Here is a 14730-nt window from a genome sequence, read left to right on the forward strand (position 1 = left end):
GGTAAGCTGGGATGAAGTGAGAGAGTGGCATGGACTTATATATACTACCAAATGTAAAATAGATAGCTAGTGGGAAGCAGCCGCATAGCACAGGGAGATCAGCTCTGTGCTTTGTGACCACCTAGAGGGCTGGGATAGGGACGGTGGGAGGGAGACACAAGAGGGAGGAGATATGGGGATATATGTATATGTATAGCTGATTCGCTTTGTTATAAAGCAGAAACTAACACACCATTGTAAAGCAATTATACTCCAATAAAGATGTTAAAGAAACAAACAACAACAACAGAAAAAAACACTTCTATATGACTGCGACTCATAATTGACTGGAAAACCAAGTTCTAAAGAGATTTGCCAAAAATTAGCCAGAATCTGTGTATAGAAGACAACTTTGAAGCATGTCATTGTATCATTCTGCTCCAATTTTTAAAATTATTCTCCATACTTTATAGTGATATCTTATGTATAACTATAGAGAGAACATGGTTCAAATCCCATAATTGCTAATAGCCAACTATGATTTCAAGCATGTTTCTAAGGCTCAGTTTCCTCATCTGTAAAATGGATTTCATTTGCAGCATTGTTAGGAAGATTAATTAAGATAAGCCCCTAGTATTTTGCTTAACCCATAGTTGAGTTCAGTAGGTGTGATCTATATTAGTTTCCCATTCCTGCTGTCACAAATGTCCTCAAATTTAGTGGCGTAAAACAAAAATGTATTATTGTAAAGTTCTATAAGTCAGAAGTCTGACACCGGTCTAAAATCAAGGATTTACTCTCACTGGGTTAAAATCAAGGTATGGAGTTGCATTTCTATGCACTAGCAATGAACAATCTGAAAAGAAATTAGAAAGAAAATTATATTTCCAACAGCATCAAAAGGAATAAAAAACTTAGGAATAAACATAACCAAGGAGGCAAAAGACTTGTACACTGAAAAACTGCAAAACATTGCCAAAAGAAACCAAGGAAGACATACATAAATGGAAAGACATCCCATGTTTATGGATTGGAAGATTTAATGTTGTTATGATAACAGTATTGCTCAAAACAATCTACAGATTCAATGCAATCTCTATAAAAATCTCAGTGATGTTTTTTGCAAAATGGATCATAGACCTAAACATCAGAGCTAAAATGATAAAACTCTTAGAAGAAAACATAGGGGAAAATCTTCATGACATTGGATTTGGCACTGATTTCTTGGTGATGACACCAAAAGCACAGATAACAAAAGGAAAAATAGGTAAAATGAACTTTACAAAAATTAAAAACTTTAATTTCAAGAGAATGAAAAGAGTGAAAAGGCAACCCACAGAATGGGAGAATATTTTCAAATCATATATCTAATAAGGGATTAATATCCAGAATTTATAAAGAACTCCTACAACTTTAAAAAAAAAACAGAAAATGAGTATTGGGGAGAGATTGCAATCCTTGTACATTGCTTGTGGGAATGTTAAATGGTTCAGCCACAGTGGAAAACAGTATGGAGGTTACTCAAAAAATTAAACATAGAATTACCATATGATTCAGTAATTCCACATCTAGGTACATGAACACACACACACACACACACACACACACACACAATTGAAAGCAGGGATTTGAACAGAAGATGTATGTACACCAATGTTGATAGCAGCATGTCACAATAACCAAAAGGTGGAAACAACCCAAAATATCCATCAATGATGAACGAACAAACAAAATGCATTATATACATACAATGGAATATTATTAAATCTTTAAAAGAACTAAATTCTGATACATGCTACAACATGGATGAACCTGGAAAACATTATACAATGAAAAAAGCCAGACCCTAAAGGACAAATAATATACAATTCCATTTCTTTATGCCAGGTACCCAGAATAGTCAAATTCATATAGACAGAAAATAGAATAGAGGTTACCAGGGCCTCAGGGCAGGGGGGTTTGGGGAGTTATTGTTTAATGAGTCCAGAGTTTCCGTTTGAGATGATGAAAAAGTTCTAGAGATGGGTAGAGGCAATGGTTGCACCACAATGTGAATATACTTCATGCTACTGAATTGTACACTAAAAATGGATAAAATGGTAAATTTATGGTATATATATTTTACTCAAATTTTTAAAAATCAGGGTGTTGGCAAGACTGTGTTCCTTTCTGGAAACTCTTCATTAGAGTTAAAGAAAGATACCCATTCTTTTTTTTTTTTTTGCGGTACGCGGGCCTCTCACTGTTGTGGCCTCTTCCGTTGCAGAGCACAGGCTCCGGACGCGCAGGCTCAGCGGCCATGGCTCACGGGCCCAGCCGCTGTGCAGCATGTGGGATCTTCCCGGACTGGGGCACGAACCCGGGTCCCCTGCATCGGTAGGCGGACTCTCAACCACTGCGCCACCAGGGAAGCCCAAGATACCCATTCTTGATGAACACTGATAGCACTTTCAGTACTCTGAGATTTCCTGCAGCACCAGCCTGAGTGTTCACAGTGCCAGGGACTAGGCTTATAATAGCCCTACTTGGGGACTAGTTTTATCCCTTTTAAGAAATTATAAATAACCTGCAGCCAGGACTGTGTCTTTCATTATGTGCCTCTCCCCTCCCCACCATCCAGGGTCTGCACAGAGCAGGTGTCCAACAGACACTGGTTGGATTGAATAGAGGAAGGCGGAAGTATTAAAGGAAAAGTCGGTGGGTCCTCTGAGCCCCAGATCCGGGCAGGGGAAGTGAACAGCTGGAGTCCGGGATGATAACGATCCCCTGGAAGGAGATCAGAAGGAAGGAGGAAGTCCTGGGCACAGTACGCAAGCCAGATGGTCCCTTGCTGCATGGTCCTGAGGCTGCCTGAACGACCAGTCACCCAGATAATACAGCGCTGGACCTAAAACTTCCTGCTGAGAAAAGATGAGCTCTCCACAGCCTCTTTCCAGCCCCCAGCTCATGCCTCCTCACTTTAGATTTGGATACAATCGGCTCTAGGAGATGTCCTGGTCAAGAGAGGTGAGGAAGAAAATCCAGGAATGGCCAAAGGGAAATGGAGCAACACAGCAGCTGCTCTACCCTCTTTCCTGCCACCCTGCCTCACCCGTGGGGTCAGGATGCCAGGCCAGCCATCTGCCTGACAGCCTCTCATATCCAAGAGTGAGGCTATTATAGGGCTCTACTTTCAAGTGGCCCTTTTATAAAGTGCTCAAGTGATGGTCATGGTGAGACAAATGAATACCAGTGAGAAAGGCATCTGCTTTGCCAAGGAAATCAAATTTATTAGGAGGTAACAAGGGAAGGCTGCTGGCACGTGGGAGGGTTCTCTGGGCTAGCTAAGAAGAAACGGTCTCCAACGAAGGAAAGGGTAGGCAGGGAATTATCTGGAGTAGGTTGGGTGAGTTTCTTGACCACCTCCCTGGGGCAGCTCCAGCCATGCAATTGTGTTTTCTGGCCCATTTGGTGAAATGAACCAGGGCCGGGTCAAAGCTCTGGAACACTGGGCCCTGCCTCCTTGCTCCTCTGGCAACCACTGGACTCTAGCACATGTAGGAGTTGCAGGGCCCGCAGTGGGGGCGGGGGACACAGGGCGAGAAGCGGGCAGCAGGAGTGCAGGGGGTGCAGGCACTGGAGACGCAGGGCATGATGGTCTTGCCACATGCATTGGTCGTGGCGCAGGGGTTGCAGGGCAGCCTGGAGAAAAAGAATGATATGGAAAGCGAACTGAGGGCGGCTTGTAATATACACCAGAGAGACCCCAAGAGTGGACTGCTCTCTGGGACTTGGCCTGACCTGTAACAGAGAAGGTCACAGGCTCACCTGCTGCAAAGCTCACTATCAATGCTAATGGTCTCCCTGTCATATCATGTCAAAGGTGCTGGACAGAGGCTCAGAAACTCCCGTCTCAGCTCCCAGCAACGTCCATTCCTAGCTGGTGACCTTAGATAAGTCGCTTACCTTCTCCAGGCCACAGTCCCTTCACCTATAGAATGAGGAGAATACCGATCCTGCCTGCCTGATGGTAACAGGGCAGATAAGGTAGCATGTGGAAATGTAACTTCTACACAACACGGTATTGTTAAGATGTAAGAAATATCACTGATCGCATATCAGTGTCATCAGAGTAGAATGCAAAGAGTTGACTGTGCAGCTTCAGTTTGTACATCACACAATTCCTGCCACTTTATGTTTTAATGATAGCCACATTGTTTTCTGAGTTCTGTTTGAGCATGTCTGGTGTGAAGGCATAATTTCCTCTCCAAGGCATGCAGTCTTTGCCTGGAGTCCAACTGAGAAGTACGCCTATGTGTGCATGGCTTCGCCAAACACCAGCATCTGAGTACTCACTTGCAGTCCTCTCTCTCCAGTAGCCCCCGGTACGTGTTGATCTCGCACTCCAGCCGGGCCCGGACATCCAGCAGCACCTGGTACTCCTGGCTCTGCCGCTCCAGGTCCCTCCTGATCTCCGCCAGCTGGGCCTCCACGTTGCTGACCAGGCACTGCACCTGGGCCAGCTGGGCGCCGTAGCGGGCCTCCGTCTCCGCCAGGGCGCTCTCCAGAGAGTCTCTCTGTCGTGGGGCAGGTAAGGAAGGTCACAGAGCTGCTCCTGAAAGGGCTTCTCCACAGGATCCAAAGAAGTCACAAGCTCCAAGAGTTAAGGAGAGAATGGCCCGAAGGCCAGCCCGGTGCCTCTGACTCCCCGACCTCCCCTTCTCCCCAGGAGTCTGAACGATACCCACCAGGTTGTGCTGGGCCTGCAGCTCCACCTCCAGGGCACGGGCCGTGCGTCTCAGCTCAGTGATCTCCGCCTGGTAGGACTGCAGCTGCTCCGAGCTGGACACCACCTGCCTGTTCAGCTCCTCGGTCTGAAACACCAAAGGGGAGAAGGCAGGATCAGACCCTGTCTGAAGGGCCCCGAGGGGCCGAGGGGCCTGAGCGGCCACGTGCTGAGAGGCCCACCTGCCTGGTGAACCATTCCTGCACGTCCCTGTGGTTGCTCTCCACCAGGGCCTCGTACTGAGACCTGGTCTCGTTGAGCACATCGTTCAGGTCCACAGTGGGGGCGGCGTCCACCTCCACGTTAAGGCGGTCTCCAAGCTGTCTCCGCAGGGAGTTGGCTTCCTGTGGATGTAGAAAATGCAAGGGTGACTCTCCTCAATAAAAAGTGGACCCAAAGAAATGGCGCTGCTTGTCAAAGTCCTGTTTGTCGATTTCCTCGGAGAAGACACTTTTAGTGGAGCGGCTATGACAACAGAAGGCAAAGTGGTCTGCGTCCCATGTGTTCAGCTCCTTCCCACCACGACTGTGTCATGGCACTTGGATTCAAAAAAAATTCCCAAGGATTTGCTTGGGGGCCACTCAAGGATGGATAAATGCCCAACTTTCCCAGTTTGCAGACTGGCTGCAGATGACCTCATAAGAAAAAGAATTGGCTGTATAATTTCAGATTGTATACCACCGCATTTCTGCCATCAAGTAAGATCATGTCATGGCCCCTCCCAGGAGAGAGAAGGAACCCCAGATCATTCGTCATCAAGACTTTGAAAAAGTGGAGACTCCAGTTCACCAGGATTGATATTTTGGCTTTGAGGGGAAAGAGAAATGGCTTTGCATTGCATGATCAGAGCAATGCTAGGACTCCTCCTACAACTCAGCAACCAATCACAAGCCCATGGAGGCGCCCTGGGAAACTCAAGTGAGGCACCAGTTCTGAGTGAAAGACAGCTTATCTGGGGACACGGATAGGTTTCATGTCTCGATGTTTTCTTTTATCCTGAAGTTTCGGTGTTTTTGAAGGAAATTTAAACGATTCTTATTCCTGATTCTGCCACCCCAAATCACTAAAGCCACTCTCAGCCTGAGGCTGAGTCAGGTTTCTTCATTTCTCATTTCTGGTCTCACCTCCTCGTGGTTGCTCTTGAGGCAGATCAGCTCCTCCTTCAAGGACTCCACCTGGACCTCCAGGTCGGACTTGCACAGGGTCAGCTCATCCAGGATCCTACGCAGGCCATTTATGTCCGACTCCACCAGCTGCCGCAAGCCCAGCTCCATCTCATACCTGCACAAGGACAGGGTCAGAGCAGTAACTGGTAGACCTTGAAGACTGACAAGAATGATCCTGGATAAACCCATTCACCTCTTCTTCCCTCTTTCAGCAATGAGTAGACCCAGGAGGCACAGGGTTCTGGAGGCTCAGTCAAGACCCAATATTGATTCAAAACTTGATCTGAGTCCTCATCCACTTTTGTGACTTCTTTCTTGGTTCCCCCCAATCCTCTGCAGAATCCTTCACAACTGATGGATTGAACTGCTGTTCGGTAAGCTATGGAAATCCCCTTTCTTTCACTAGGGATTGAACAAAAGGAGCGGACCCGTGTAAATTCTGAACAACTCACTTGCTCCTGAAGTCATCTGCGGCCAGCTTGGCATTGTCAATCTGCACTACCAGCCTAGTGTTCTCTGCCTTGGTGCAAAGGATCTGGGGAATGAGAGGTGGCTAAGTGAGGACTGAAAATAAATATGAAACCATCGACTTCTTTAAAAATGCTTAAAAAGCCATTTTGAAGGTAAAAGGAGGAAGAAAGAATCACGATGGCATAGATGCAAGAAACATAGTTCTCTCCCACAGGTTGAGAATCCTAGCAAACTTCCCCTGCTTAGAGAGGACAACAAGGCCCCTCACCTTCTGCTGGAGCTCCTCGATGGTCCGGAAGTAGGACTGGTAGTTGGGGCACACAAGGGGATCTTGTTGCTGGCTCCGCTCCCGGATGCGGCTCTCCAGCTCTGCGTTGTCTCGCTCCAGCTGGCGCACCTTCTCCAGGTAGCTGGCCAGCCGGTCGTTCAGGAACTGCATGGTCTCCTTCTCGTTGCCATTGAAGGAGCCCTCGCAGAACCAGCCGCTGTTGCCCACTTTGGCGAGGATGTTGCAGGACCCGGGCAGGGTGGAGCCGCGCCAGCTGGGGGGCACGCAGGGCCAGGAAAAGCAGCTGGAGTGGCAGCTCAGGCTGGGCAGGGAGCAGCTGTAAGGCATGGTGATGGAGGGAGTGAGGTGACCGGCTGAAGACGGAGTCCAAGTTCTCCAAGGAGCTTTGGCGTCTACTGCGTCTGGGGAGCATTTATACCCCATCCCCAGAGGGTGTGGACACAGTATGTAATGTCTTTTTTCTTTTTACTTCTTCACTGCTTCAATCTGTTATTGGCCTTCCTCAGAAGAGTCCCTTGTCCCATAAATGTTTTTACTTGGCTTCTTGTTAAGTCAGGACTCCTCTTCAGGCTAGGCACCCCTGAAATCAGAATCCTGCGGTAGACCTTCAAAGAGGCCACACGCTCTAGCCCAAGTATCTGCCCTTGTTAATTGGGAGTTAGTCCATCTAATGACATGCTTTTGTGTCACGTCATCTGGTAAAACCATAGTCAGACTCATCTCCTGACACACCTGGCATTTCCAGGGAGGTACTAAGATTGAATCACGGAACAAGCTGCATTAAGGGGCAGCAGTAGACTCCCTTTCCATCTGCTTTGAGAGAAGAATCCTTCAATGATTTAGCACCCCAAGCCTTGAAGACTTGAGCTGGATAAAGATTGGCTTGGGCCATGGCCGAGAAGGATGGACAGCTGTTTGTGTAATGTCACCTGCCTGTCACTTAAAAGGACTGTAATGGGAAAAGAATGTAAAAAAAGAGTGGATATATGTGTATGTATAACATATATGTGTACGTATATGTATGAGAGTCACTTTGCTGTAGAGCAGAAACTAACACAACATTGTATATCAACTATACTCCAATAAAAACTAATTTGAAAAATAAATAAAAAGTTTTAAAAAGGACTGTAGAGGAATTTTAAAGATAGAGGCTTTGATAATTAGTTTGAGAACAAGGAAGATTCTGAAAGAAGAGATCGTTTAGAAAGAAGGCTGAAAAAATGCAAGCTGAGAGATCCAGACAAATGCACTGAAACTATCTAAGGAAAGTATCTGGAGGCAGGTGTGAGAAAGGAAAAAGGCAGTACTTGCCAAACTTTTCCAATGAGGTATCCATAGCGTTAGAACAAAGTGAGCGGTAACTGGAAAAGTCAGGAGATAGCCCAAAGGAGCCTCCTCAAGCATGAAAACATCGTGTTGGCTTTAACAGAAAATGTTTTAAAATTCCCAGTTAGACTTTCTAACATTTTGCCCAATCCTCCAAGTATAATCGACACACCAGGAAGATACCGCGTATCCTCTCCGAGGCTCCCACCATCAGCCTTCCTGTGTTACGTGCCATCTGGTTTAAGAACCAAAGGTTGAAAAGTACCAAGGGGTGGGGCGGGGTGGGGGTCATGTCATTGAATCCAAGGACCCGGGCGCCCTGGAGAGAAAATGAGGAGACACGGCTTCGGCAGGGGATTTTGCAAGGCAAGCTTGGAGTCATTTAGGGTTGATTTGGGAGGTGAAGGAAGGCACCAGAAGGTCTGAGGAAGGGGTGACCAGAGTTCTGAACCTATCGAAGTTGCATAATTGTAGGCACCACCAGGTACCACCTGCACCCTGGGGAGCAGCGCCCCAAACTCCGCCGCGGCTTTGGCCGCCTGCCATAGGCAGTTTTACTGACAACTTATTGGAGTCCTTCTCCCCATCGAGCTTTCATGATAGTATTCACGTGGTGCTCTGTTTAAGTCTTGGATGAAAGGTCCTTCATCCACCCTCTCCAACACCATTATCGCTGCTTATTATAATGCCATTCAGACCAAAAGCTCCGGACTTATAATAAAATCAAAATCTCTTTGTTCTCCTCCAAGGCAATTAAAGGGGGAGAAATAGGTGGGCAGAAAAGATCTACAGACATGGGACCACAGCTTCTGAGGCCTCAGACAGAAATGACATTGTTCCAAGATGTCCAGACCAGAGCATTACCTCCACAATCCAGTCTGAGATTTGTTGGTGACTGAGAAATGCACTGCTGTCTACCCCCAGGCTGCAAAATGTCAAAAAGGGGCACTGCTACCTGTTCCTGAATGATGTGTGGGGAGGAGAAAGGAAGAAAGGAACAGGGGTAGTCTGGCCAGCACGGCTTCAGGTCACGGCCAATCGGCAACCACACAGAAGACGCAGCAAAGAACAGGTTACACCGGTCATCTGCCGGCTTCTCCTGGAGATTCCTTTGTTCCCTGCAGAAGGTGAATGGCCCAAGAATTCAGGAGCAAGACAGCAGATGAAATGGCTGGTAAGTAAACATAATGCTACCATCCCTTGTAAATCTAGCTTCTTTCTTGCAATGTTTTCAAAATATCAGTAGGCTTGAGTCAATTTGCTTCTTGAATTAGTGGGGAAGATGGGACCAAGGGGTTATAAGGTCTCCATGGCCTCACACATATTAAGAGTAGACTTCATGTACTCTCTTGATTCCTTAATTGAAACTTGCAAATCTGATTCATTCAGAGAGAAACTGAGCAGACAAGGGACTATCCAATCCACTTTTTTAATTAGTTCAGTTTTTTCAAAATACATCTAATGAGCAACTTCTCCATGCTGGGCCTGGGACCAAATTGAAACAGAAGAATCACAGTTCCCTGAGTAGATTATATGTTTATGAACAACTCAGGCTAAAATGGGTCTCCAAATATATGAGAAATAAGAAGATAAGGAAGTGAGATATTTAAAAGGTGTGAGATGGATGTTTGGAAATATGTTTGTATTTAATGTAATTAGAAAACTGTATATATGGGCTTCCCTGGTGGCGCAGTGGTTGAGAGTCCGCCTGCCGATGCAGGTCCGGAGCCTGTGCTCCGCAGCGGGAGAGGCCACAGCGGTGGGAGGCCCGCGCACCGCAAAAAAAAAAAAAAAAAAAAAAAAATGTATATATGACATTAAGGGCAGCAATCATTCGTTGAATTTCTACCAAGCGCGTGGCATAGTTCCAGGACAGGGGGATGGGGGGATGGGGGTGGGGTGGGGAGGGGGTTACTGGTGGGGGAGAGGAAGGTGACATGCTCTCGGTCCTGCTGAGCAGACGGCCTTGTGGACTAACTCTAACGCAAAGTAATATAATTGAGCCCTTCACCTCCCCTCTGAAGAAAGATAATTCCTTCCTTCCCCCCTCGCACTTTTCCCACACCCATCCCTGCCCCAAACTCCAGTCAGGCCATTTCAACCCAGTTCATGATTCTCAGCCAGGAGGTGAGGGATGAGGCCGTTTCCGATTATCTCCCTGTCCCCCAAAGGAGATTTATTCGTGATTCCACTCTCTAGGTGACTCAGAGGTAGGATTCAAACAACTGATCTCATTAGAATCCTAATCCCTCTAAGAATCTTTTCTTCAACCAAGCCTGGTAATGAGTTATTTTGTTACTGGTTCTTGCTGCTTTGGAGTGCACAGGGTGGTGGCCCTGCAGCATCCCCGTAGGATCTGTGGTCGTTAAGATGAGTTTCAAAGCAGGTGAAAGGGGCTTCCAGGGTTGGGGTGTGGGGCAGCAGAAAGAAAAGAGGCAATGCTAAGTCAAGCAAGTGAAAGAGTTTCCTCTTTCTAGAAAAGGGAATGAGACTAGTGGAGAGAAATGGAGGTGACACGTGACCCTGCTGGTGAGTAGACACAGTCCTCCACCCTCAGGATCAGAGAGCGCTAATGGGGGTAGAGGCATCTTGGTGGAGGGCCTTGGAGCCAATGTGAATGACCAAGGCACATGTTTAGGATGCCCGAAAACCAGGCGTGGGAGAAGGGGTCAGGGAGATAAGGGAGATTTGGGTACAAAAACTAACCTAAAGGGGGTGCCTCTGCTGAGGAGGGCCAGGAGATAACCAAAGGCCAGAAGCTCAGCCTGCAATGTGGTTGGGTGGGGAGGACATTGCAGGGTGGGAGGAAACACCAGAAAGGTTATCCTCTGGGAGATTCCCGGGCCCTGCAAAATCCATCTCAACTACCTCACGCCAGCCTTGGAGAGCGGGTCTGAACGGGAAGTTTTATCCAGCAAAGTCCTTAGCAGTTTGGTGCAGGTAAAGGGCAACGGGCCGGGAATGAGAAGACTTGGGCTTGAGTGAGACCAGCTGTGAGACTGGGGGGGGTGGAGTTCATTTCACCTCCCTAAACCTGAAACTTTTTCCGCTGCTAAATGGGGATTGTGACGTCTGTTCTTGTCTCTCTCAGGGTTTGGGGGTGAGGGGCTCAAACTGGATAACACATATGAAAGGGCTTTGTAAATGGTGAAATGAGGAACACACATAAGGGGTTCTGACTATTTCTCTTCTTCTCTTCCTCAGTGGACAAAGTGGTCATAGTAATGACAGAGGGTGGACTGGCCTTCTTTGGTGATTCCCCACCATTAAAATTGCCAGGGTCCATTGACATATATACACTACCAAATGTAAAGTAGATAGCTAGTGGGAAGCAGCCGCGTAGCACAGGGAGATCAGCTCGGTGTTTTGTGACCACCTAGAGGGGTGGGAGGGAGGGAGACGCAAGAGGGAAGAGATATGGGGCTATATGTTTATGTATAGCTGATTCACTTTGTTCTACGGCAGAAACTAAGACAACATTGTAAAGCAATTATACTCCAATAAAGATGTTAAAAAATAAATAAATAAAATATAATATTTTTTTTTTTTTTTTTTTTTTTTTTTTTTTTTTTTTTTGTGGTACGTGGGCCTCTCACTGTTGTGGCCTCTCCCATTGCGGAGCACAGGCTCCGGACGCGAACGCGCAGGCCCAGCGGCCATGGCTCACGGGCCCAGCCGCTCCGCGGCATGTGGGATCCTCCCAGACCGGGGCGCGAACCCGGTCCCCCTGCACCGGCAGGCGGACGCGCAACCACTGCGCCACCAGAGAAGCCCCCAAATATAATATTATTGAGATTTTTTTTTTTAATTGCCAGGGTCCTCATGCTATTTTCAGATACCATAGAACATTCATTCTTTGCACCACCCTTTATGGCATAAATTCTCAGACATGAAAGAATTCTCTGGCATAAACACTCTCTTATTTCATGCAAGGAAAAAGAATCAAAACGTTGGGGTGATTATGGTTCTGTCATCCTACTGACACCGTCTGAGACTTGGCCTCTGTAAAGCACAACGGTTGAAAGAACAGTTGCTAGAGGCAGATTACCTGGATCTGAACCTTGGCTTCCCCATCTAGTAGCTGTGCGAACTTGGGCACGTTACTTAACTTTTCTGAGCCTTGATTCCTCATCTGCAAAATGGAGATAACAATAACATTGGCTTCATCGGATTGCTGTGAAGATTAAATGAGTATATGTATATAAACTTATCCCTAACTTAGATCAGTGCCTGGCTCATAGTAAGAGCTCAATGAGTGTGAGTGTCCATGACAATGATGAAGCTATGTGATGCTGATGGTGGTGATGACGAAAAGGATAATTGTGGTGGCAGTGATGCTAGTGATGATGGTATGGTGGATTGTTTGGTTTCCAGGGAAGCTCTTCACACCTCCCCGAGCATAATCCTCCCCTTTACCCAGCATTTCTTCCCAGGAACCCAAACCACTTCACACATACACGCACACACACACAAACAATGTCTCATCAAAGCTAATATTTTAATTATAGACGACAGTCAGGGCATTGGATATGAACTTAAGAAACACAGGTCAATCATCTTGGGGCCCCACTGCCTCATTTCATGTCACCAGAAGAATCCCTCCATCACCGAACGACTCACCTTCTCTCCCTCTCCTTACATGGGAAGAACTTGGTGGTGCAAGAATAAATGGCTTTATTTCGTTAGACAGCTTTGCACTTGTTGGATGAAAGGAGCTGTTTAAGTACAAAGGAAGAGGTGACGGTGTTTGGGCCAGGTGCTAAATTAAGACTGATCAAGATTGCTCTTTCTTATTGGGACCTACTCTTGGGTAAGTACCTTAGGGATGCATCACCTGTACCCAGTCACCTTTACTCTTGGGAAAAAGAGCAGAGGCACAGTGGAGGGGAAGGGAGGAAAAGGTAGACAGCCTCTGACCTTCCAGAGCTTCCTATGATGGAAGTCTTGATGGCTCTTAAGCAAATCAGTCCTGTCTACACAGACGGCGGCCAACAGGTAGGATTCTGGGCTTGAGAGCAGTTGGAGGTACAGCAACCAAGGCCTGGCTTAAGCTCTCTCCACCCCTGGCACTTGGGACTGTTGTCACTCCCGCATCAGGACGGGCCGGACCCAACAACCATCAGCTGGACTTTGTAAATTTCTCAGCAAGCTACTCTGATTCAGAGAGTTCACGGAGTAGAGAAGGAAGACGAGAACCAGCTGCTGGAGTCAGTGTGTTAGCTCCACTTATAGTTTCACTGATTAATAAGACCTAGAAAGAAGGGAGTCATCAAATTTGGAGGCTAGAAGACCCCTACAGCCATCTTATCCAGCTCCATCAGCTGCCTGAGCGACCTTCTCAATGTCCCCACCAGGTGGTTATAAAGGCCCTCCTTGAATGCCTCCAGTGATGGGGAGCTCACTGCTTGGTCAGCTCTAATGCTGGTTTCTGAAGACATGCTGTTCTCATCCATGGCTGCCTAAATATGGAGCTTCTGGTTCATGTGGCTATTGGCTGCAAGTTCCAAGCTGGGCAACTGCCAGAAGGATTTGCCAGTGGAGCCTGTGGGGGAGCTTTGGGTGGGTGAGTTTGATTGGCCTTTTCGAGACTGATGGTGTCACCGGCTCAGCAATTACCATCATTTAACATGTTCAGCACTATCTCAATGGGATGAGATCAGGAGAGTAAGGCCCATCCCTTCTGCAGTGGGTCTGGCCAGTCGGGATCTTACTTCACAAATAAACCCCCCTTACACGGTGATTCTCAAACTTGAGTATGCATGGAATCACCTGGAAGCCTCGATGAAACACACTGCTTATTAAGAAAGTCTGGGGTGGGGCCCAAGAATTTGCATTTCCAGCATGTTCCCGGGGGATGCTGGTACTACTGGATGGAGGACCACACTTTTAGAACAACCACCCTAAACCTTCTCATGTTTAATTTTTTGCCCCTTCAAAGCTTTCAAAGTATGGGCTTTGGATCTACTTCAAAGAAACTGGGATTCAAGCCTTGATTCAGCTACCAGCTGAAAATAGTAACAGCCGCTCCCTCTTTGCAGGGTTTTTGTGGGACCCTGTGTCACCGTTGTCTATAAAGCCCCAACACGGTGCCTTGCTCATAATGGGCATGTGATCACAAAAGCTTACTTTAAGTAGAGTATTCTAGGGAGGCCAGGCAGAACCTCTGACCTGAGTTTCTCCTTTGCACAAGGACCAGACGGCTTCATCCAGATTAAAGGGAGATTTTGTTTAGTCTGAACGAGTCTGTATTTTAAAAGCTCTGTGAATCTGGCTCTAAACAGGCTTGGTCAGGTCCAGAGCTGGGTGTCCCTCATCTGTGCCATTTTGCTGCAGTTCCACTTTTAACCACGGTCCTCATTGGCTTTACCATCTTCCAGAACCACCCTGGTGAGTGAGCCACAACCCCTGCTTCTACAGGAATGGTTGCATCACTCTCAGCATGGGATGGAGAAACAGACCAGCGGGCACCGGACTCCTTATAATGCAGAAGTAAAGTTTATTAGCAAAATAAAAGTGAGGTTACCCGCCCCATCTCAGAGAGATCAGGAGGCAGCAGAAGAGAGAAAGTGTAGCAGTCAGGACATCCTGAAGAGAGGAAGCACAAATCCAGGGTCTGGAAAGCCCATCAACAGAGAAGCACAGCCTGGCTTCAGTCTCCCCCAGGCTGGCTGGGGAAGAAAGGCCTCCGATGGCAGGACTGGGGGATGGAGCCAAGGGGCTACAGACATTTCCCA

At 47.2% G+C, this 14730-nt stretch overlaps 1 protein-coding gene across 1 annotated transcript; it reads right to left on the reverse strand.

Annotated features, from left to right (window-relative positions):
* Positions 1–3506: 3506 nt before the first annotated feature.
* Positions 3507–6997, reverse strand: LOC102992127 (keratin, type I microfibrillar 48 kDa, component 8C-1-like). The gene is made up of 7 exons (XM_007129080.3): positions 6650–6997; positions 6363–6445; positions 5869–6025; positions 4927–5088; positions 4707–4832; positions 4315–4535; positions 3507–3660 (listed from the first exon to the last, which is right to left on the reverse strand). Exons 1-7 carry the CDS (start codon positions 6995–6997, stop codon positions 3507–3509), a joined length of 1251 nt encoding a protein of 416 aa, XP_007129142.2.
* Positions 6998–14730: the final 7733 nt, after the last annotated feature.

Source organism: Physeter macrocephalus, chromosome 14 (genome assembly GCF_002837175.3).
Source record: "Physeter macrocephalus isolate SW-GA chromosome 14, ASM283717v5, whole genome shotgun sequence".
NCBI lineage: Eukaryota > Metazoa > Chordata > Mammalia > Artiodactyla > Physeteridae > Physeter > Physeter macrocephalus.